The sequence below is a fragment of the Ixodes scapularis genome, unplaced genomic scaffold (genome assembly GCF_016920785.2).
Source record: "Ixodes scapularis isolate PalLabHiFi unplaced genomic scaffold, ASM1692078v2 PGA_scaffold1__304_contigs__length_218370807, whole genome shotgun sequence".
Classification (NCBI taxonomy): Eukaryota; Metazoa; Arthropoda; class Arachnida; order Ixodida; family Ixodidae; genus Ixodes; species Ixodes scapularis.
Window position 1 is genome coordinate 146,681,603 of NW_024609846.1, and position 24,628 is coordinate 146,706,230.

The 24,628-nt window shown below is 46.7% G+C and overlaps 1 protein-coding gene across 1 annotated transcript in view; it reads left to right on the top strand.

Moving 5' to 3' along the window:
* The first annotated feature begins 2,492 nt into the window (after window positions 1-2,492).
* The window catches only part of LOC121832989 (membrane metallo-endopeptidase-like 1), a 148,881-nt gene continuing 126,745 nt past the window's right edge, over window positions 2,493-24,628 (top strand). The window contains exons 1-5 of the mRNA XM_042290369.1: window positions 2,493-2,508; window positions 3,232-3,375; window positions 3,536-3,625; window positions 20,948-20,950; window positions 23,081-23,268. Coding sequence (XP_042146303.1) covers window positions 2,493-2,508; window positions 3,232-3,375; window positions 3,536-3,625; window positions 20,948-20,950; window positions 23,081-23,268 — 441 coding nt within the window. The remainder of the gene's footprint in view (window positions 2,509-3,231; window positions 3,376-3,535; window positions 3,626-20,947; window positions 20,951-23,080; window positions 23,269-24,628) is intronic.

Genomic DNA, 24,628 nt, shown 5'->3' on the forward strand with positions numbered 1-24,628 from the left:
TGTCGGCCCACGGTTGTGGCTGGAAGTCAGGAGCGGGAGCGGTTGGCTTCCGTCGGCGGCCCCAGAGTTACCGCACCAAGCGCTCGCGCTGTAGGAAGCCGGGGGCATCGTAGGTTTCTATTCGCCGCCCTCGCTGGAACAGGCTGCTGGTCAGACATTAGGAGGCCGCCGGTTGCCCTGGCCGATGGTGTCGTTCCGCTCTCTGCACGTTCTCTTCGACCAGTCTTCTTTCACGCGCTCTCTGCAGGCACTCCCAAAACTTATCTTCTTCGTCATCTTCCTTTCCCCCTCGGGGCCGATCCATGGGTTGACTTGCACTTCTTCTTTTCCTCATTGAGTCACATCATCACACCGGCCTACGGGACTAGTCCCATGCTGTCGCTGTAGTGCAACATATCTCATTGAATTTCGCTCAGTTGCAATGTGTCCATGGCTATCGCGGCGATGAGAGGCGCCGATTCAGAAAATACGTCGGTGACATCAGCGCCATCAGCGCAGCAAAAACCTACCGGCGCACCCCCAACTCTCCGCCGCTAACGTTCCCATTCTCCTACTGCCGAGAGAACTTCCGGTTCCGGTACCAGAGTTCGTCACGACCGTCAAAATTACGCTGCAACTTGTTTTGCGGTCAGTTGGAGAGAAAGAAAAAGTCGATATTTCATTAATTTTTTGTGTAGAAGTTAATAAACCGAGACGAAAACGGATGCATGTTTGGCATTCAGTGAATGTTGAAGGTTTAATGTAAGACTTATCTGGCAAAAGTAAAAGGTCATTTCATGGTCCCTTTAAGTGTATATGAAATTTATCCGTGGGATCAACAAAAGTTTATTGAAATCACTGATTAATTCAAATATATTTCGAAAACTTTTCTAAACCGACAAAAATAAAAGGGCAATTCCTCTGGCAATGCTTTAAATAAAAACCTAGAAAATCTTTTAGGCGTAAAAAAAAGCAAGCAAAGCTTTTTAGAGCATTAAGGGCGATTCACGTGCTTGCGTTCAGTCGGACCAAGTGGAACTGCAAACGGCTTGCGGCGGGGTAAAAACGGGTCTTGTTGGAGCCGACGCAGCTGTTGCCATAGCAACCCGTACGTCCGAAGCCGTTGCAGTGGCACTCTGTCGTACTTGGCGCAAGTGTGTGGATCGCCCTTTCATCTAAAGTGCAAACCAGTTCTTGAAAGGTGACTATAGTCCCAGTTGCACGTCAAGAGACGTGGATAACATGCCACACTCTTTGGGCGTTTCCACGTCAAATCGTACAGTGGCTGTCCAGGTCGTATTTATGATATTTCTGTACTAAATATTTGTGAACCCCGTGTTTTGGGGAGGAATATTCAGCTATACACGTTTGCAAGTCCGGTCTCAGGGCGCCGCCATCTTCCTCAGTGGGGTGCGCTCTCGGGAGCGGCCATAATCCGATTACGACGCCTTAGCAAGGCTTCGTAATCGGATTATGACTCGTCCAAGCGCACCCCAGCCAAGCAAGATGGCAGCGCCCTGAAGCCGGACTTGCAAACGTGTATATGTATCAGATTTATAAAATTGAGAAGCTCGAGGCGTTGACATTGCCAACATTTTACTATGCTCATTTTAATTTGCACAGCCGTCAATGTCACACCATAGCAGGCATGTAGTTAATAGTTTTAAATTTATTTTATACACGATTAGAAATATTCGCACAAAATATAATAAATTACAATTATATGTTTTTATGCAAAAACATATTACGAAACACGTAATAAATACATGTTAGAGTCAATTTCAGAAATTATTTAAGACAAGTAACTTCATGAAAAACCGTGCAAGAAATATAAAAATGCGCGTCTTGAAATGCAGCTTACGAATATATACAAATGTTTTTTTAGATATAATTTTAGTTATTTTATAAATTCAGAAACTCAAGTAATTTCTCTAAAAGTAGCGAAATTGCACGTCAATATTTTACAAAACGCCACCTTTTATTTATTTTACACTCTCGCTTACTCCTTGCAGCAACTTGAACTGGCTTGTGATGGCAGAATATTGATTAGCATATGACCTCCAGCTGAGAAAAGCGACAACAAATCTCCACTCAAATTGAGCTAGCTTGTATTCGTGACATGGGCGTTGCCGCACGATGTCGGCTCAAAGGAGATGTTCTCTTGAACCGATAAAGTCTGTACAATTGTGCTGTTCCATTGCAAAGCGTAAAAAGTCATCATAACGTAGAGCCACGTGACTAGGAAGAATAAGAAAAACGGACATCTGAATACAAAATCGCAAAAACAGCAAAGTTTTTTCGACCACAAAAAAAAAAAAAAAGATAAAAAAGAAAGAAAGCAAGAAAGAAAACAGAATATGACGTCGCGAAGATTTGACCAGACGTGGCTTGACAAACTAAATCCTTACAACGCTAGACACGTATCCGACAACTTCCGCCGTTGCTGCGCCCAGTTTCTGACTATTGCGGGCTCTGCAGTTCTCGGAGGGTGCCCTGCAATTTTCTTCGAGGGCATGGACGGCGTTTGGCGTGAGCCTATGGCAAGGCCACGCCGGGCCCCGCGGCTGCCGAAACCCTGCTAACCATATAGATGTGTCGTCCTCCCTCTTCATGCTATCGCTAGTTTGAAGGGAAACTCAGTCGAGGCGGCGGAATGTCCGAAATTGGCCCCGTGAATGTCCGGTCAATTATCAAGCGAAGGCGCAAGGCTTTTCTGCCCGGCCGCCGCCAGTGAACGACGCGACGTGCTGCTCGCCCGTCGACTTTTCGAGGAACGAGAACGCCGCTTGGTAACCAACTTGGTGACTTTAGATACATATAATCTATGACCAACATCACTCGACTATTCCAAGACTGTTCATTTTTTTTTCGAATCCTAGCTTGCCAGACGAGGAAAGCGTATAATTTTGTTTCTTGTTTTGTTTTTGAACGCAAACATTCAGGTCATTGCAAGGGTAGTAAAGAACAAGCTGACTATCAGGTCCTTACACGTGTTTACAATAGTTCGTAATTTAGTTGTCTTCATGTCTAGGGTATGTTAATGTCGATGCTGCAAAACCTTTCTCATGAAAGTGCACCTGCCTTTATTATCAGTTTGGCATGATTGTTTCAAATATTGTCGGCCCGTGTATTGAGAGTTTACTTATTATTACATTGCGGGGGTAGAAATAAAACACATGTAAAGACAAGTCCTTATAAATCTTGAGGAAAATTGTATTGATACCTTCTCACACGTAGACTGAAACATTCCAGGAAAACGTTTCTCGGATACAATCAATAACTCCATATTGCCTTGTAACAATTTTTATGAACACGTTTGTAATACGTGGAATAAGTTAGATTCACAAGGACGCAGCAAATATATTCATCGTGTTGATGTCCGGAGACTACTTCATGGTAAGGAAATTTATTATTCTTAATAGTGGGACACAATGCTATCGAGCCAGAAAGACCAGACTTTAAAAAGCATAACTTCAAATATATTAACATTCATACTAATTTTATGTGCTTGAAATATGTCCCAAACATTTATATATACTGTACATTTTTTATTCAGGACTTCTAGAAAACAGTACAATTAAGAAAGTCGACGACATTCAAGCAGCGGATATGGTGAAAATAGCGTACACGTCATGCCTAAAAAATGGTACGTAACGGCATCCTGTATTTAGTTTAGGGTCAATGTGATTAAAATTACCTAAACCTGGCAGCGCACTATTTGTGTACTTAATATGCATTTGAACATATATTGCCGCGCGCGCAGTTAGCCAAGTAGGCAGCGCGGCCGTGGCCTAACGGTTATCGTGCCTGCCTCCCACGCGAAGTGCCAGGGTTCGATTTCTGGTGGCGGCGCATCTTTTGTTTATCCTTGCAATTTTGTGTTCAAGTAAATTCGAGAATCCTGCTGCTTTTGCGAATGTCCTCGTCACCGAACCTTCTAGGCCGACTGTTCCAGAAGCCAACGCGTGTTCATAAGAAACTCCGCATGGCGATCCTCAGTCAGTGCCGCCCCGGTGTTCGACTCTGCTGTTACGACGACTTCAAAGCCGGCGACGTTCTGCTGTTATCGTCTGTTTCCTTTTTATTCTTGGGCACAAGTTCGCGCTATTAAACGTTTCAGTCTCCCCAAGCTATTTTTTGTTTCCTCGCCTGTTCCTTCGTAAAAATATGACAATAAATACAATTAAAACGTAAAATAAAAAAAAGAATACGATTGCTTCTTATTGCCTTGCAAGTTGCTAACAGATCTTTCTTATACCTTTCACGTTTGTTCAGTCATGATTGCGTTTTTTTTTTATACTTGTGCGAGTTCATGGATTAGGAACGAATTTATCGATATATGTAGGGATAGATCATAGCTATTAGTGGGCCCCTCCCATCACAGCAAATGACGCTCGTTGTCGTTGTTGATATTGTAGTTGGCGTAGTAGATCGTAGGGCGTCCGTAGTCAAGATAGCCAACTGCTTAAAAACAATCGCACGCCGTTCTTGGGATTCGATTCTGTGTCCGCTGCGTGTGAAGAGGGCGCCTTTCCACAAAGTGACGCCACAGCCATGACAATCCTTTTTTGTATATACAGTATTTGTGGAACAAGGAGTTTTGTGGAGTGCCTGCTAGATGGCCACAGCTTCTGTGACCTCGCAATAAAATAATTCTTCGTTATCAATATTGTTAAGAAGAAAAAGAAGATACTTTTTTTTGCGAAAAGACATGAGAAGATGAAGAGGTAGAGGATGATTGTAACCGCCATTTTCAGTCTTCACCTAATGTAAATTAAATCATTGTATAGATTTATCGTAACACCTTGGTGGAGGTGCGACCCGTTCACTGTATAGATTTATCGTAACACCTTGGTGGAGGTGCGACCCGTCCGCCTACCTCTCCGTCCCCACCAACCTGGAACTCCGGAGCCGACGGCAACACGGCATCCGGCAGCACCCCACCGGAGGGCACACCCTCGCAACCAACCTCCCCTTTTATCATTGCCCACCCTCGTGACCCTGGCAACTTCACCGGATCCGGGGATCAAGATGTAGAACAACGGATCCACCTATACGAGAGGATCAGCGTTCATAACAGGTGAAACCCAACTATCACGCTTTCGAACGTCATTTGTTATCCACAAGACACAGCCCGAACCTGGTTCCTCACCCACGAATAAACTATTACGTCTTCGGATATGTGTAACGAACATCTGCAACATCTCTTTGGCGATCCTACTGGTCGAAGGCTCTCCGTGAAGCGGAAGCTTGCTTCACATGTCTAAACGCCCTCAGAATCCTACATTACGTACATTCAGGCAGTTGTTTCCCTTTGTCAGAAGTCTGATCCTATCATGACTAACGCTGAGAAAGTAACTCACACTCTTAAGGGTATCGCCGAAGATGCATTCCAGTTGATTGCTTTAAAAATTGTGCCACACTGGATGCTGTTATACAAGAGTGCAGGCGTTTTGAAGAGACTAAAAAACGCCGAATCACAGCCACCTTCACACGCCTGCCCAACGCGACACCAAAGTCCACCTGTGAGGATCCGCCAATATCTGAGAGGCAAATTATCCGGATAGTACGCCGTGAATTGGAAGCGATGCTGCCAACAGAGACCTCTGCGTTCCCTGCTGATTCAGCTAGTGCAGCAGTTCCAGTATCTGCTGTTCAAGCGTTGTTCCAACGAAAGATCCACTGGCTCGTCCCTCCGGAACGATGGACGACGCATTTTCTCGTCGACTGCCTACCGCCGGTCCTTTCAACGTCACTCCAGCCCATCAGCCAATTTCTACCGCCATGAAGATGAAGAGCCCAGTTTGCCCACATGATACAGCCGTTTCCCCTTCCCCTATCCCCGCCGCTCACCCTCGCCCATGCCCCGTCGCTCAACATCCCCCACCCACGACCACCGCATTTCGGGAAACTAAACCGTGCAGCCTCGCGATGTGGGGCCGCATCAATGTTCGTGGCCACTAGTCCTCTTCAGGATGCCACGAGCAAGACACAGAACGAACTTTTAATTTCAATCGACCAAGTTTCTATATTAACGCTCGTAAATAGAGGTGCCGCCATCTCTATTGTAAGAGAAGATCTTAGACGCCAGCTTCACAAGGTTTTAATGCCCCCGGATTCTAAGCTCCTCCGGGGTGCAGACGGTCGCGCTATCTCACGTCTTGGAATTTGCAGCGCTCGAATTACCATAAACAATGAAACAACCCGCGTTCTCTTCACCGTGATTCCAAAATTGTCCCCATGCTTTGATTCTAGGATAAAAGTTTTTGTCAACGCACGCCGCCCTCATTGATTGCGCCACAGGAACCATTTCCCTTCTCATTCCTACCTCAGCCCACACGTCGGAATCAATCGTTTCAAGAATATACACCACTGCAAGTCATCGTATTCCGCCGCTTGCTGCCAACACCGCCGAAGTTCACTCAAAGCACTTTGTTGCCAATGAAGACTACGTTCTAACGCCTAACAAGGACATATTTCTTGCGAAACAGCTTGCCCTCCCGCACTGTATTGTTCCCATTTCCAATGGCTGCACTCGCGTATGGGTAGCTAACTTTAGTTCCAGTACACAAATATTGCAAAAGGTGCTTCGTAGCAACAAGCTTTTGGTTAGACACGGCCACCGTCTCCACTATTGCAGCAGACCACCCATCCGCTCCTAATTCAACCCGCCCAGCATTCCTGGACCCTTTGAAAATACTCAGCATGGTAGACTCCAGGTTGGACTCTACCAAACGACAGCGCCTTCAAGGTCTTCTGCACGCAGTTCCATAACATCTTCGGTTTTGACAACCGCCCCCTTGGACATACGACCCTTGCTACACATCACATCGACACCGGCCACGCAACTTCCGTCCACCACAGACCTTACCGAGTGTCAGCCAGCGAACGTCGAGTCATTCAACAAGAAGTTGAAAACATGTTTTCGAAGGACATTGTTCGACCTTCTTCTAGCACCTGGTCAACGCCCGTTGTATTGATCAAGAAAAAAGATGGATCATGGAGGTTCAGCGTCGACTACCGTCGCTTGAACAAAATCACAAAAATGGTCGTTTATCCACTCCCTCGTATTGATGACACGCTGGAATATTTGCACGGTGCCGAGTACTTTTCCATTATTGACCTCCGCATGGGCTATTGGAAAATTACTCTCGACGACTCAGATCGAGAAAAAACAGCATTTATTACACCCAACGGCCTCTACGAATTTAAAGTTATGCCATTCGGGCATTACTTTAAACATTTGAAAGGATGATGGATCGCCTGGCTAAAGATTTAAAACGGACTACCTGCCTATGTAATCTCGGCGATGTAATTATTTTTTCAATCACATTTTCCTCTCACCTCACGCGCGAGGCTCAAGTACTCGAACTTTTCCGTTACGCCGGCTTTAATTTAAACTCGTTGAAGTACCAGTTCGGCATTCTTCATATAACAATTTTGTGCCATTTGGTGGATAAACCGGCATTCAACCAGACCCTGAGAAAGTAAATGCTGTTCAGGACTTTCCAAGACCGCGCTACACTAAGGACGTCCGCAGCTTTCTTGGATTGCCTTTATACTTCCGCGTTTTATACACCATATCGCACAACCTTCTGAAAAAAGGCACGCCTTCTTTATGGCAATCGGACGAAGAACGAGCGTTTATATGCTTAAAGATCGCTTTAACAACCAGCTTCATTCTAGGTCATTTTGATGACTCCGCACCCAATGAGTTACGCACAGATATCAATGGCCATGGTATTGGTGCTATTTTGGCTCAAATTCAATCCGGACACAACCGAGTAACTGCTGACGCAAGCCACACACTTTTATTAAACGAAAAAAAAAATTACACAATCACCAAGCGGGAGTGTCGAGCGTTTGTGTGGGCAATAACATAATTTCGGCCATACTGATTTGGCCGCCGGTTTTCTGTAATCACTGACCATCACGCCCTCCGCTGGCTATCGTGTATAAAAGATCCTGTCGGCCGCCTTGGACGATGGGCTCTTCGGCTCCAAGAGAACGATTTCTCCAGAACCTATAAATCAGGGAAGCTCCATCAAAATGCCGAATGCCTATCCTTTAACCCATTAACTCTACTACCCACATCAATGAAGACACCAATATTCCCGTTCTTCCTATCTCAAACCTTCTGGACATTGCCCAGGAACTGAACTTTGATCCACTGCTGCTGTCTATTATTTCAGATTTGAGAGGTAACACCAATACACCCTTTTAGAGCACAGCTCTTAGGCGCCAGTTTCCGGCTTGAGCGGCGTCGGCGTCGGCGTCGCCGTCGCCGTCGCCGTCGCCGTCGCTGTCTGCGTAACCGCGCGGTGCATTGTGGGTAAATTTTCCCGAAGAAACCCGAGGTCCTCCCGAAGGTCCTCGGGTTCCTTCGGGAGGACCTCGGAAGAACCTCGGGTTCCTTCGGGAGGACCTCGCGTTCCTTCGGGAGGACCTCGGAGAACCTCGGGTTCCTTCGGTGACCTCGGGGAGGGGGGGTCACGTGTCCCTCCCCCCCCGAGGTCACGTGTCCCCCCCCCCCCGAGGTCACGTGACCCCTCCCCCAGGTAACGTGACCCCTTCCCCGAGGTCACGTGACCCCTCCCCCGAGGTCACGTGACCCCCCAATATCACATGACTCCCCCCCGAGGTCGCGTGACCCCTCCCCCCCCCCCGAGAACACGTGACCCTCAGTACCCTTCCCTCCTCCTCCTCAAGAGCTGCGCTCTGATTCGGCGTTACAGGGAGTTGTAAACGGCTTTAATTTTTTCAAGCCTCTACTCTCTCCAAAATGGCGTTCTCTATCAACAAAATTTCCGACCCGACGGTTGTACTTGGCTTCTGGTCATACACAAACACTTACAAACGTCTATTCTCGCCGAGCTCCATGACGTACCATTATCCGGTCACTAGGGTGTGGTCAGAACCTACGCCCAAGCGAAGGAACGATTTAACTCGACAGATATGTACAGTCGGGAGCAAAAGTTTGCGGGGCACGGGAGCGCGTGCCGAAATGCATCGCCGCGCCGTCCGACGGCGCGCCGCCGCATTAAGGAGATGCGCTTTGCGCATGCGCGTCTTTCGTGCTCGCAATCATGTCTCTTTCGCTCGTTTCTTTTCGACGCACTCCTGATAACAGGAGTCGGCGCCAGGGGCGCGAGTTAGCGCTTCGCTGGGTGTCATGCTGTGCGTGTGCTTCAGCCGCCTCAGCCACCGCGCTTTGTCATGGTGGTCGCGTAGGGAAAAGAGGGGGGGGGGGGGGGGGGGGCGGTGTAACCAGGCGCTCCGTCACCCAGCGCGGCTGCTAAGGCAGCTAAAGAGGACGCGAGGCATGACAGCCAGCAAAACGGCAACTTGCGCCCCTGGCGCCGACTGCGGTTATCAGGAGTGAGTCGGACGGAAACGAGCGAAAGAGGCATGACTGCCAGCACGAAGGGCGCGCATGCGCAAAGCGCGGCTTTTTAATGCGGCGGAGCGCCGTTGCACGGCACGGCGATGCATTTCGGCACGCGCTCCCGTGCCCCGCAAACTTTTGCTCCCGACTGTACAGAACAGTCAAGTGATACGTCACATCGTGCGACTCCTGTCAGCGCCGAAAAAGACCCAGCTCCCGTCCTCCAGGATTTCCACAACCTCTGAATCCTCCTGAACAGCCATTTAACCACGTAGGAGGTGATCTCCTCGGTCCCTTCCTTACTTCCTCAATTGGTAATCGCTGGATAGCGGTCGCGATTGATCACACTATAAGCTACGCAATCACAAGGCCCCTCCTGACCGGAATGGCAATTGACGTCGCACAAATCCTGCTCAAGGACATAATCCTCAAGCACGGAGCACCACGAGACCTTTTGTCCAACTGTGGACGGCCATTCATATCTCGCGTCGAACCTAAGTGAAATCTTAAACCTCTGCTTCATTCTTCGCAAAAAAACGACAGCCTACCATCCACAGACGAACGGCCTCGTAGAACGCCTTAATCGGACCCTTGCCGACATGCTCGCAATGTACGTTACCCACGAGCACAAAAATTGGGACGTTGCACTCCCTTACGTAACTTTCGCATATAATTACTCTCCTCATAACACAACTAGGAATGCCGCGAGCCACCCTAGGTTCGAATTCGAAAGGTTTCGATATTTTCGACCGAACTGATGTTCGAATTCGAAAGGTTTCGATATTTTCGACCGTACGGAGATTTGAATTCGTAAAATTCGCAACTTTCAAAAATCGTGGAGTTTCGAAATCGAAAAGTTCGAAGCTTTCACGGTTTCTAAAAGTTCAGGTTCGATTATTTCGAATATTTTTTTACTTGAGGTTTGAGAAATTCGGAGATTTCGAAATTTCCTAACTTGAAATCGAGAGATTCGAATGTTTCGAATTTCTTTGAATCTGAAATTCCGGAAATTGAACGTTTCGAAGTCTTATAGATGCAAAAATTCAATAATTCGAACATTTCGAATTTTTTTCTACATAGAGTTCGAAAAGTTGAAGGTTTCGATTCTCTTTTAGAGCTAAATTCGAAAAAAAAAAAACTTCTAAGGTTTCGAATTTCTTTTAAGTCCAAGTGCGCAAAGTTCGAAGTCCGGATTTCATGTTCGGCCACAGTTTCAGTTTGAAATAACATATTCACGCCTCACTGTTTTTCACGAAATCAGGTTTAGAAATGTTGGGTGTAATATTTAGGCAGCGCGAAGTTGGACAGGCAATTAAATGAAACGACGAGTGTCCCGGATGTACTGGAGTATTTGCCAGTGCAGCGTGACGTGTGACCATAGATCAGTAATCGTGAGCACCAGCAAGGGGGGGGGGGGGGGGGTCATTAACGTGCATCACGAAGTAGTGATCACACGAACGAATTGTTTAACGATACTCATCCAGTTCGAAACGGCCAGGGGCAGGCAGGTTGTTGAGACTCAGAAAAACCTTGCAGCGATCTGGCAAATTGGCTTTCCACTCCTTTTGCACGCTGGTAGTAGTCTGATCGAACGCCGCCCGAGTTACGCTGGCGTATAGTAAGTTTAGTTTGTAAATGATGCAAAATCCTGAGACTGCGAATGAAATTTGAAAGAAAAAGTGTAAGAAGACAGAAAAAAGGGGAGAGGACAACGTCTCAAAGTCAACTCAGCTGAAAACTCAGCTGAGGACAACGACTCCAACTCAACTCAGCTGAGTTTGAGACGTTGTCCTGTCCCCCCCCCCCCCCCCCCCCCCCCCCCCCCCGCTTTTATTTTCTTCTTACACTATTTCTTGCGAATTTCATTCCCAGTCTCGGGATTTTGCATCATGCTCAACATACACCAGCTCGTCTGCACCTTGAAATTTTTTTAGTTTGTAATTGCTTTGGAGGTTTATTTTCTGGGACGGAAGAAACGCCGAGTAAAGAGCACCGAAGGTGACACAACTTGAGGTCGAGGAGCGTTTTACCAAACCAGTGGCGTCGGAAGAGGAAAAACGGGGAGGGGGGGGGGGGGGGGAGGAGCGGGGGGCCTCCAGCCTTCCCCCCCCCCCCCCCCCCAGATATTTCGAACTGTTAAAGAAAGCAATACGGGGAAAGAGGGCATGGTCCAGCTCAAATTATAATGTGAACTTATTTATGCATATGTATAGCTACTGTCCCTTTTCACTGCATAAAAGATCGCGTAGATGGTCATTGCTAGAAACTCGTTGTCAGAAGGCACTACTCGTCACATACTTGGGGGTTCGGAAGTTCAAAGCTGTCTTTTCAACTTAAATGACTGTGCCATTGGTAAAAAATAATAAATGAATAAACATAACAATACATGCAAAAATAAAAAAAAAGCTGGAAAGAGAGAGAAAAAAGAAGAACTATCAAGAACCAGCCCGAAGTGCTGTATTCTTGCATATACAGAGGGCCAGAACTACGAAACATGCTTCTCCTACCAAAATGTGCACAGGCTAAAAGAAACACGTCCCGGAAACGTGAAATGAGGAAAAAAATTAATAAAAATGTCTTTTTATAACGTGCTGAACTTGAAAAATTTGAAAAAACTTCCCCCATGAGTAAATTTATTCGTCAACATGAAAAATATAAATACATTATTTTGTATTCTGCAGATGGCAATGATATGTACTGTCTGTGGTGTTAATTTAAATGCGATACCTCAAACAATTTAGACGAAACAAATTACCAAGTTCAGGGCATAATTGCCCATAGATTCATGTTTGGATATTTCTTCGAAACTCGTCTTGTACGACAATAATCACATCTTAAGACGAAACTTACCTAGGCTATGCTTAGATCATTCTTAAAAAGTTCGACATCTCTACCGTAAATAGCTTCGGCTATAGCGCGCTTCAAATATGGCACAAACGACAATTGTCAAAAAACCTTCGTCCTTCCTGATTCTTTCGGGAATCTATTTCTTTAAAACCAAGCATGCCAGATGACTGAAATAAACAGCATTGTCTTTCGAAAGAAAGGCGGCACCGCATGTAAAATGGCGAAGAAAAAAATTACGAATGGACCTCACTGCTTGAATCCATGATGAAACTGCCCGCCGGTATTTCGAAGTTTGACGAACTTCGAACCTTTACCCCGAAAAGGTCGAAGTTCGTCGACCTTTTGACTTTTCAGAAATCGAAAGTTCGACCATCTTCGAATTTTTTAGATTAAAAAGTTAGAAAGTTCAAAAATTATCGATTTCTTAGTGTAGGAAGTTTGAAAATTCGAAAAGCTTCAACCTTTTTAATGTGAAAAATCGAAAGTTCAAAAATCATCGCGTTTTTTAGTCTATCAAGTTCGGAAGTTCGACAAGCATCGAATTTTGCAGCATAATAAGTTCGAAATTTCGATAAGCGTCGAACTTCCTATTTTAATAAGTTCGAAACATCGAAATCTTTTGAACCTTTCGAACTGCTCGATTCGATCATCGAACCTTCGGTTCGGAACAAGTTCCCGGCATCCCTAAACACAACCGGCTACCCTCCTTTCTTTTTTTTTCGGTCCTGAACCCCTCCTCATGTTTGACACACTGCTCCCGCTACTCCTTATGTTGGACACACTGCTCTCGCCTCACTTCCGACTGTGCGTCGGACGCCATATTCCGTGCTGAAGAGGCACGACAACTTGCGCGCTTGCGAACTCTCGATTCTCAGGAACGGCAATGCGACCGTTATGACAGCACCCACAGTTTCATCGCTTATTTGCGAGGTCACCTGATTCCGATCTGGACCCCACAGGGAGGAGTCGGCCTTGCTCAGAAGCTACTACCTCGATATTGCGGTCCTTATAGGATTGTAAAACAAACAAAGGACGTCAATTATATAGCGGAACCTGTCGAACTTCCACGAAATAACCGCCATCGTCAAGTACAAACAGTTCACGTCCTCCGACTGAAACCGTACATTCTCCAACGAAACGCCGGGACGGCGTTAACAACCGAGGGGAAGTGATGTTAAGAAGAAAAAGAAGAGTCATTTTCGTGAGGAGAGAGAAGAAGAAGAGGGAAAGGTACCCACTTTGGATGATTGTAACCACCATTTTCGGTCTTTACCTCATGTAAATGAAATATTTGTATATATTCATCGTAACAATCTTTAATTGAAAATTTAATGGGAGTTGATTGTTGGAGTTAACAGCTTTGGCTTTGGGGCGCATGTCGCCGCTCGATTGAAAGGGTTAAGCCGTATGCATCCATAATTGGATAGGCAGTATTTCAAATACCAGGAACTGAAATACATATTTAGTATCATTCTACCACTTTTTATTTGGTATTTAATTACACATTGGCTAATATAACTCTAACTCATGTTGAAATACTAAAATTATGATCTTTTAAATATTTGGTCTTAAATACTGCCCAAATTTCAATTTTGGGCACTGTTCTTCGCCATCAAATCCAATATTCACACGTTGGGAGTCATATGCAAATAACGCGATACTTGCTGCGCTTGGTTCACAAAAACATGAAAGAAAAAAAGTAGGAAAAAGAATGAACGGGGAGGGTACAAATATAGACGTTTTGGTTTATTGGTTTAACTTTTCAGAGGTAGCATTTACGACATATTTGAAAAGGCTTTATTGCTTTAATCGAGCGTATTAGATTAAGGCATAGTATTGAATACATCATGTGTCCTGACCTGGTACCCACCTATCTTATGACAAACACGTATTTTTGTAGCTGCAACTTTCTTTTAGCGTTTGAATCTTGTTATATATGTATACTCTGACCTTTATATGAGCGCGGCCTTTTTTACCCGGGGACAGATGTAAGTCTAAGATGTGGAACGATAGAGAAAAAATATATATTTTTAAAACCATAGGAAGATGGTCAACTATTCTCGTTGTATTAGTACGCTGCACTCAAATACTTTTTTAGAGAGTGTAATTAGGTCAGTATTTAGATACATTTTTGGCGATGTATTTTGGGTTTGTATTTTGATAGACTTTTTAAACATTTCGCCTATCCCTACATCTATGCATTAATACCTAGATGACTATAGTCGGTGGCAAATTAAGAGTTCAGAGGAAGCTTTTTTTCACTTCTCTTCAGTTCTGATGAGCGAACGGTAGAGAGGAGGCGACCTCTTCTCCAGCGCTCGCTCTGCTAAACTGGAAAGAGAGTGGGGAATCTTCCCCTGAACTCTTAGCCTGTCAACGACTGGCAAAGACGGGCCTGCGCATTACGTCATCCGAAGTGGATCCCTGAAGCGTCCCAAACAGAAAACGCGCTGAAGCTTGACGAGAGTAAAGCCCAAAGCGGCAGACGCGGGTGACTTGGCGTCGCCGTGTGTGATATCGTCGCGCTTGTCGTGAGAGGGAGAAAGATGCACTTACGGCAACGCTGAAGCGTCTGGCCATTCGTCTCAGGGAGATTTGTGAGGTGCGTGCTCGTGAGAACGAAGCCAATTGAGCCTTCGCCGTCAAGACCCGACGGTTCGTGAACGCGACACGCAATGCCCTACCACCTCACCGTGACGTGTCGCAACTATCGCTCAGACTGTACAAGATAAACATAGGACTGTTCATTATTATCACGCTTCAGGGAGTGTCAAAGTATGAACACTGTAGATAAAAACACACACCTATTCCAGCTCTGTGTAGTTCGCTAACTGAATATTGGCGCTGATAACGACGCCTCAGAATACGCAATTGTTGTATCCTATATACTCGCCTTTTAAATCTGTCCTTGGTGTTTTGTTATAGTAAACACGTCTTTTTTTCCAAATATTACGAGACGCAAACTTTGAAAGACAAGATGCAGCTCTCTTTCATGTTGGTGGGAAGCTTCTGGAGGAGACATGACGCCACCAGAGGTCAAACCGGAAGTGTGGAGGGACATAACGCAACGTTGACCAAAACAGCTTTAGCTTTCGTCTTCGTTAGAAGCGTGCCCCTCCGCACTTCTGGCTGCACCTGTGATGGCGTCATGTCCCATCCAGAAGCTTTTCACCGACATGGTTTTATTAATCTCAAGTAGCACGCTAAAGAAACGCCTAGCATGGCACTAGCTTGGCGATTCGTGGGAGCTAAGTTAGAGCTAATACGGACTTGCTCCAAGGGTTTACTGTATGCCACAGTACTTCTTTGGGGAGTTTTTATGACCTTTTTTGGCTCGGTACATAATTGGAAAGGTGCTATATTGAGCCAAATATGTCATGTATGAACCGAAGAACCAGCAGTGAAGCCCAAGTCTGGCACTGGTTTGGTGATTTAGACTAAAAGATGATAGATGACATTTAAACTACCAGCAATGAAGCCTAACTTTGGCGCTTGTTTGACGAATTGTGGCTGAAATACACAGGCTCAGTGAAAAGAAGGGCAAGCTTGGCTCTACGTTTTCTCCTTCGGGCCTTTTAAGGCCCTACATTTTCAGATGAACCCCAAATTTCGGTTGAAAGGCCTCTGCTACCTGAGATGATGGTCTAAAGCATTTTTAGGCCGCATAAGTATCAATAAAATGCATCCGCCCCCCCCCCCCCCCTCTTAGCCCTTTTCGACAGCTTAATAGTCGCGCCGAGATGCGGTGCTTGGGTGATGTATTATTTCACTGGGCGCCTATATTTTTTTATATATATACAGGGAACGCAACCTTAATTTGTTAATATATATTAGAAAATTAATGTTTTAATTACCCTTAATACATTACCTTGATTCTTAAAAGGTCACTGACACATCAAAATCATATATTTTTTAATTATCCGAAACGATTGCAAACGATGCCGGGACATTACACTCAAAACCCGACACTTGGAAATTCAGTATTTCTGAACTAAAAAAAAAAAAAAAAAATTCTTAATGCCGAATTTGAAGTTCTCGTGCGATTTGCACCAGTGCAATGAGTCAAATTTCGCGGTCTCCTGCGACTCGACTTTCTTTCGGACCTGCGCTCCACGCTACGAAACAAAGCGCCGTTGCCACCGCGACCCGAAGCGAGGAGGAGGTGAGCAGGCGGGATAGAAGGGCGCCGGCGCGTGAAAAAAACGGTTTCTTCCCCGACTCGCCGATCATCCTCTGCTCGAGCGGCGCCAAGTTTTCCGAGGGAGGATACAAATCCAGGAAGCGGTATCTCACAGAACTCTGATAGTTGGATTTCAAAAAAGAGGGGCCGTGGAGCGTTCGCAATTGCGTTAAAAGAACATGTTTTACGATTTCCGTTATTAAATGTTATAGAAATGTCGCCTACAAAGGTTCTAAATTTCCTGACTTTTGATGTCACCGATCAAAAGAAGCAAGGAGGTAAGCGGAGGAGGAGAAAAACGCCAAAAATAAAAAGCCGCGCGCGCACGCGGGGTAATTTTTTTTCGCGATGCGTTTTTTTTTTGCGCGTCTATGACTACAACTTGCATCGTTTTAGACAATACAAAAATACGACCTTTAAGCTGTCAGTGCCCCTTTAAGCTAATAGGATTTTGGGTTTTAACGATTCCGTTTTTCAGGAAGTCAGTCAATATCACCTAACTTCAACAGACGTAGATAGATATCTCTATGGCGTGGAGAAATGCGAAGCTCAAGCTACTAATGCTTATCAACGCTTTCAACATCATTCTTTCCTTCAGAAACTTACTTCATCCGTCTAATCAATAAAATATTCACTGTCTACATGTAACTTAAAATAAAATGTTGCAGGCGTTAAACTTGAATAATCCAATCAATTATACACTTAGGTACACCTACACTTAGGAACACCATTATAGGTATATTTATTTAACTGTGTCTGTAATGGGTTTAATATGATTGTGAGGTGTGCGGGACGATGATCAATTCGATCCGTCCGAAATTCGATGGAGGAGTGACATTTATAAAGGGACTGAATACGCTCTGATAACACGAAAAATTTATTTATTTATTGATCCTTTGGGAGGGAGGATGGTACAAGGCCGCTGATTCTTTTAATTCACAGAAGATACACACACACCTAATAAAATAATGTATCTTGTTTATAAGTGTAGGGATAACTGGATGATCGACTGTTCAAATATTAATAGAAAACTGCTTCGCTTGCCCTGTCACAGACCTGAGAGATTCAATATACGTGCGAATAAGTAAGGCGGAGTGATAGATTAGTGTATTAACCAACAACAACAACAACAACAACAACAACACATTTTTTAATTTTTTTTATATATAACATTTTGGGGTGGGCGAACATTATAGTTTCGAATTCGAATCGAATAGCGACTGACCGAATAGCTGCCTTCCACTTTCGAATTCCTAATAGTCCAGTTCTCGAATAATTTGACGCATCGAATGCTGCTGGCAAAGCTCTTGGTTTCTTCAAGAACGCCATCAGTATTGCGGTCAAGACCTCACGGGTTTCGAATTAATTTAAGTAAGGCCTTCTCTTACACGACTCCACAGATTATAGCGATGAAAAGTAGCTTTATTCTTCGAACGAAGCGGTTGAGCTTGTCGGCGGTGTTCGAAAATGCCGGAAAAGAATTTGAGACGTCCGGCCCGGAGCTTAAGCGAAAGGCATCTCTTCTTCTTTTTATTGTTGTCGCACCGGCTCCCGAGATCCTATGAGCGAGCTAGAGCGAGAGTCTGCACGAGCAACTCGCGCTCACTGTGCTCGGTTCTGTGGCGCGCCCATTGTTTTAATTCTGAGCACGAATGATTTCTTTTTGAGTGAAGCAGGTTTTAAGAGCTGCGACTCTACAGAATCCCCCCCCCCCCCCCCCCCCCCCTAGTTGCGTGGAGCAGAAAGTTTTGTTGAGCTCTTCGTAACGATTTTGTTCGGCGGGTGTGGAGGACGAGAGGTGGTGGTGGTGTTTGTTGCACTAGGTGGTGGAACGGACATAATGACGGGGGCTGTCACTGTAGAGGCCAAGTATGCTGGCTTGACCCTGTCCAGCGTGATGACGTCGTGGCGCCCGTTGATGTCGATGGTGCAGGTCTTGTCCGTTCGCGAAAGTACCTCAAATGGGCCATCATACGGTGGCGTGAGAGGTGGTCGTACTGCGTCCCTTCTTACGAATACATGTTTGCATGTATTGAGATCGTCACTAATAAATATGTTCCGAGAGTTTGAGTGTCTAGGTGAGACTGGACGCAAGGAATTGAAAAATGTCTTCATGTCCTGAAGGTATGATGGGATGTCCGTTGGTTCAGATGTTATGCAGGTTAGGAGTTCTCCAGGTAATCGAAGTGTGGTTTCATAAACGAGTTCAGCTGAGGTGCAGTCGATGTCGGCTTTGAAAGTGGCACGAATTCCGAGAAAAACAAGAGGAAGGTGATTAACCCAATGGGTTCGGTCTTCTTTTGTCATTAGCGCTGCTTTGAGCTGTCGATGCAGCCTTTCAACCATGCCATTGGCAGCGGGATGATAGGCTGTTGTGTGCACGTGCCTGACACCCAATATCTTGGTGAGGGCTGTGAAGAAGGCACATTGGAACTGCCGGCCGCGGTCGGTCGTAATGTTCGACGGACAGCCAAAACGCGCGATCCAGATGGAGATGAAGGCGTGAGCGACTGTTTCCGCTGTGATGTCGGTAAGCGGAACGGCCTCTGGCCATTGCGTGAATCTGTCCACACATGTAAGTATGTATCGAAATCCGTTTGATGATGGTAGGGGTCCTACTATGTCAATGTGTGCATGATCGAACCTGGCATCCGGTGGCCGAAATGCGTGCGTCGGTGTTTTTGTGTGGCGAAACACTTTAGAGCGTTGGCATTTGTTGCATGTTTTCGTCCACAGACGGATGTCAGAGTTCATTCGGGGCCAAACACACCGTGACGTAACAAGACGCTGCGTAGCACGGATACCCGGATGATTTAGATCATGTACGGTGCGGAAGATAGCTTGCCGAAATTTTTCTGGAATGTAGGGTCGTGGTGTGGATGTAGATACATCGCAGATGATCTTGCAGGTGGCCAGTGGTAATCTGACGGGCTGTAGTTGAAGGGATGTGGAGGATACCCGTAGATCTTGTAGCTCGGTGTCTTCCTGTTGAGCCAAGGCCAATTCCGGGAAATTGACAACAGGAGATGAGGAGATGGTGTCAATGCGGGAAAGTGCATCTGCTGGCATGTTTTGGGATCCAGCGACATGGCGGAGATTGGTAGTGAATTCGGATATGTAGGCCAGGTGACGAATTTCTCTGGTGGAGTAGGAGTGGTGATTGCCGACGACTGCGTAGATCAGTGGCTTGTGGTCGGTGAGTACGTGGAAAGCTCGGCCTTCTAAGAAGTACCGGAAGTGGCGGATGGTCGCGTAGATTGCGAATAGCTCGCGTCCAAACGTACTGTAACGTGTTTCGGCAGGGTTGAGTTTTTGTGAAAAGAAACCCAGTGGGAGCCACTGATGATCGCCGTATTGCTGAAGCACTGCTCCTACAGCGACATCGGACGCGTCGACCATGACACGCGTTGGTGCGTTTGGCATGGGGATCACAAGGAGTGTGGCTTCAGCCAGGGCATTCTTGACCGCGGTGAAGGCAGCCTCCGCATCTGGCGTCCATGGTATTGGCGTCGAAGATTTCTTGGGGCCGCGGAGCAAGTTGCTAAGGGGCTTGATGGTTTGAGCGCAGTGTGGAATGAAGCGCCTGTGAAAGTTGATGAGCCCTAGGAACTCCCGCAGCTTGCGTAGAGATTGCGGTTGCGGGTAGTCATGAATGACTTGCACCTTGGAATGAAGGGGTTCGATGCCTGCGGTTGTGATGCGGTGCCCCAGAAAGTCTAAGGACGTCACGCCAAAAACGCACTTCGTCACATTAATGGTGAGACCGTAGTCGCGGAGTCGTTCGAAGAGCAAGCGCAGGTGTGTGCTGTGTTCTTCGTGTGACTTACTCGCCACCAGCAGGTCATCCACGTAAGCAACAACGAAAGGTAACCCAGATAGAACTTCGTGGATGAACCTCTGAAATGTCTGGGCGGAATTTCGCAATCCAAAAGGCATCCGGATGTACTCGAATAGGCCGAAGGGAGTAGTGATGGCCGTCTTCGAGATGTCCTCTGGTTGGATTGGAATTTGATGGTAAGCCTTGACTAAATTGATCTTGCTGTAGATGGACGTTCCAGCAAGATGTTCAGTAAAGTCATGGATATGGGGTAGTGGGTACCGGTCAGGTTGAGTTTGTGAGTTGAGTGCCCGGTAATCCCCACAAGGTCTCCAGTCGCCCGGATCTTTCTTGGGCACCATCTGTAGAGGCGTTGCCCAAGCGCTGTTGGATGGCCGGATGATGCCTAACTCGAGCATATGCTCGAATTCTTGGCGGGCTATCCTGAGGCGTTCGCCAGATAGGCGTCGAGGGCGTGCAAAGGTAGGCGGGCCAGAGGTGATGATGGGGTGCGTCACCCCATGTTGCGGTGGCTTTGCCATGTTGGAGGTCTTTGTAATTTCCGGGAATGCGCCGAGGATGTCTGCTAATCCTGAAATGGGAGGATGTTTTTGATCCCAAGGGAAGTCTGGTTTGTGGCTACGCCATTTACAACGAGACGAGTCTTGTTGTCAATGAGACATCGGTGGTGCACGCTGACGTCTAGGTCGAAGTGCGACAAGAAGTCTGAACCTAGGAGAGGGTACGTAACGTCGGCGATGGTGAAGATCCACCGAAAAATTCTGCGTAGCCCCAAGTCCAAAGTCACAGAGCGCATTCCGTAGGTAGGGATGTTTGAGCCATTTGCTGCAACTAGATGGCGGCCGGGTAATGGGTGTCATTTTTGAGCTGGCGTTGGCGGAAGGATGGACATTTCCGCTCCGGTGTCAACTAGTAAGCGTATTCCTGAGATTTTCTCGGTGATGAAAAAGAGACGGCTTGCTGTAGGGCCAACGTCACTCGCCGCCTCTAGTGACTGGCCGGGGCATTTCCCTGCCAATTGCATGGCTGTTGGCACTTCAAAGCTCGGTTGCCAAATTTCTGGTGGTACCAGCAGGAATTGCTAGCGCGTTGTTGCGAAGAATCGCGTCGTCTAGAAGAACTGCGGCGTCGAGACGGACTACGACGTGGCGGACGATGTGGGTGTCTACGCGTTGTGCTGAGTTCTGCGATGGCGGTTGTCAGAGCATCCACGCGGGCCTCAAGGGCTCGGATAGAACAGCACTGGCGGTCGTTGTCCGCAACGCTTGACAAGGTTGGCGCAGCATATTCGGCAACGCGGTCCGCCATCTCGGCGAGGCGGTCTAGTGGTAGGTCTGTAGCTGGTGCAAGGGTCATGCGGATCCCTTGAGGCAAGCGCTGAAGGAACAGTTCCCGTAGAATTGGGAGGTTCCGATCGGGAGCTTGCTCACCTAGAAGTTGGCGCATGCGGTGAAGCGACTGGGAGGGTCGGCGGTCGCCCAGCTCCTCGGTGGTCAGGAGCTGTTGTATCCGCGATGCCTCGGATGCTGTCTTCCTGGCGAGGATGGTTTCCTTAATGTGGTCATAGGCGTTCTCCGGAGGAGGGAGCGCCAGGACATCATCCAGCTCATCGGCCACTTCGGGGGGTAGGGCAGAAACCACATGATAGTAGCGGGATTCCTGTGTGGTTATGCGGCGCAAGTGGAACTGGGCTTCCACTTGCGAAAACCAGGCCCGAGGATTCTTCGCCCAAAAAGCTGGAAGGCGGAGCTGGGTGGCGGAAAAGGTTCCATCGCCGTTGGAAGAGCTGCCTGTGTTCCGGTCCATGTTGGTCGGACGTCCGGGTCACCAATTTGTTGGCGGTGTTCGAAAATGCCGGAAAAGAATTTGAGACGTCCGGCCGGAAACTTAGGCGAAAGGCATCTCTTCTTCTTTTTAATGTTGTCGCACCGGCTCCCGAGATCCTATGAGCGAGCTAGAGCGGGAGTCTGCACGAGCAACTCGCGCTCACTGTGCTCGGTTCTGTGGCGCGCCCATTGTTTTAATTCTGAGCACGAATGATTTCTTTTTGAGTGAAGCAAGTTTTAAGAGCTGCGGCTCTACAAGCTCATCCCCCTTCGACGCGCTTGGCGAAAACCCATGGACCACGCGTGTCGCCCTATTGAATTCACGTCTCTTCCGCCAACAACCGCAAGCTCATTGCGCTAAAAAGTGTTGTTGCGTCCATTATAAGCCGAATAATTACCACAAGACAAATAACAACAAAATATAGAACCCACCTCTCTGCTTGGTCCACTAAGCCGTCGATTTTCGCGGTATTAAGCGAGGTGCCACGGCAAAGTGGCGTAAGGCGTCGCTCAGATTCAGAGCTCGGATTCAAACAGCTAAGTAGAATCTTTTTACCCTCCTAGCACGCTGCGGACCCTGTGTACTCACGCGAGAATGGGTGAACACATTCAACAACTGCGCCTGACGTGTCTCGCTGGCGAGTAATAATTCGTGTTAGCGGTTCTTTGTTCAGCGTGTTTGTGTTAGAGTGAGCATATAGGCTTTTTTTGTTTAAGCGGCTTTTGTGTAGTTTCTCTGCATTAGGAATGCAACCTTTGTTTTTTTTATATTCGATTCGATATTCTACATTGTGGCAACCATTTCACAGCCTTTGATTCGAATTCGATTTGAGCTAAAAATTAATGATTGCCCACACCTAGTAGTTAAGGTACTGGTATGTTTCATACTAACTGTGGCGCGTTTCGGGCATTGGATGCACCTGGACGTCAATTATTCGTACATTATTTGATAAAGCACTACTTATCTCCTTAGGATAAAATGACTCCTATATAAAAGAGAGCCTTGATTTTTATCTTACAAACAGGTAATTACAGGAAAGAGGCCGAAGTGATAAAACATCTACTCAAGGGACACGGCATAATGTCATGGGCTCTGCAACCAGGAACGTCCCGCGTGAACTACCTTAGCGTGCTGAATTCTACGGGTCTCTACCCGTTCCTAAATGTGGAGGTGAAACGAACCAAATCAAGTTGGTCCCGGAACACTCTAGTGGTACGTACACTTAACTCGAAAGCATGACAACGTGAAGACTTAAAAAAAAAGTTTCCCATTTATTACAGAGAGATGACCTGCTTCCCAAAAACAATTTTAATGCTTGGATGCTTACATTCGATTTCTAGGAGTGGTTTAATAACACGCGTGTCAATGAGTTTATTTTTATATGCCAGAGAAATATGCATGTATTAGCCCCGTTTACGTAATTAAAAAAGTCGCTCTTTAATTTTTTAAGGAAATGTATTTGTATTCATAAGAAATCTTTAAGTGGAGCAGAGTGAAACTACACATTTCGGATGCTTGATTTTTTTTTATAGATATTTGTCGGTTGTTATAAATAAGTAAAAACGAAAACATGCCTATTTTCTTGTTCATATAGCGCTCCATTGACATATTTTATACAAATATTATATTGAAAAAAGAAATGAAAGTCGTTTAGAACTCCCTGCAATGCCGAATTAGAGCGCAGCTCTTGAGGAGGAGGGAAGGGTACTGAGGGTCACGTGTTCCCGGGGGGGGGGGGGGGGGGGGGTCGCGTGACCCCCTCCCCGACGTCACGTGACCCCCGAGATTTAGCGGAAATATTTTACCGCTAAATCTAGCGGAAAAATTTCAACGCTAAATCTAGCGGAAAAATTTCCCCGCTAAATCTAGCGAAAAAATTCCCCGCTAAATCTAGCGGAAAAATTTCCCCGCTTAACCTAGCCGAAAATATCCCCCCTAAATCTGGCGGAAAAGTTTCCCCGCTAAATCTAACGGAAAAATTTCCCCGCTATATCTATCGAAAAAATTTCCCCGCTATCTCCTCATTCTTTTCCGGGAAACTGTGGATGAGTTTATGGTCTGCAGTCGCGAGGTTGGATTGGGTTCCGCCGTGTTCAGCAGGGCCCTGAGGATCACCCGGGTCATTTTGTTGCTCAAGGTGCCCTGTAGCTGATCGCACACTTGATTTCAGTTTGGCCTCCCCAGTCTTTCGGCGCACTCCTAAGTCTGCTTTGTAATTTGGGCGATCTTGGCCTTGAGTTTTCGATTTCTTTTCTGCCACTTCCAGGTTTTCAGCAGCTCTTGCCTCGCCTCCCATACGCGAAGCAGGTGCGCATCTACCTCTGGGTAGTCTCTCTTGAGCTGGATTGCCTTTTTTGCTTGGTCACGGCTCCAGTCACCCTCTGACCCTCTGGGTCTACTCCAATATGTCTGCCAGCTCTCCGGCGACCTCCTTCTTCCTGGAGGCCGGCTAATCCGTGATCTTTGCCTGCCCAACCTTGTCGGAGCCTTATGATGTCAGACTTGCGTCTGGACAATGTGAAGGACACTGCCCAGCGTCCCTTCTAGCCTCGACCACTTTGCCTGAGGCATG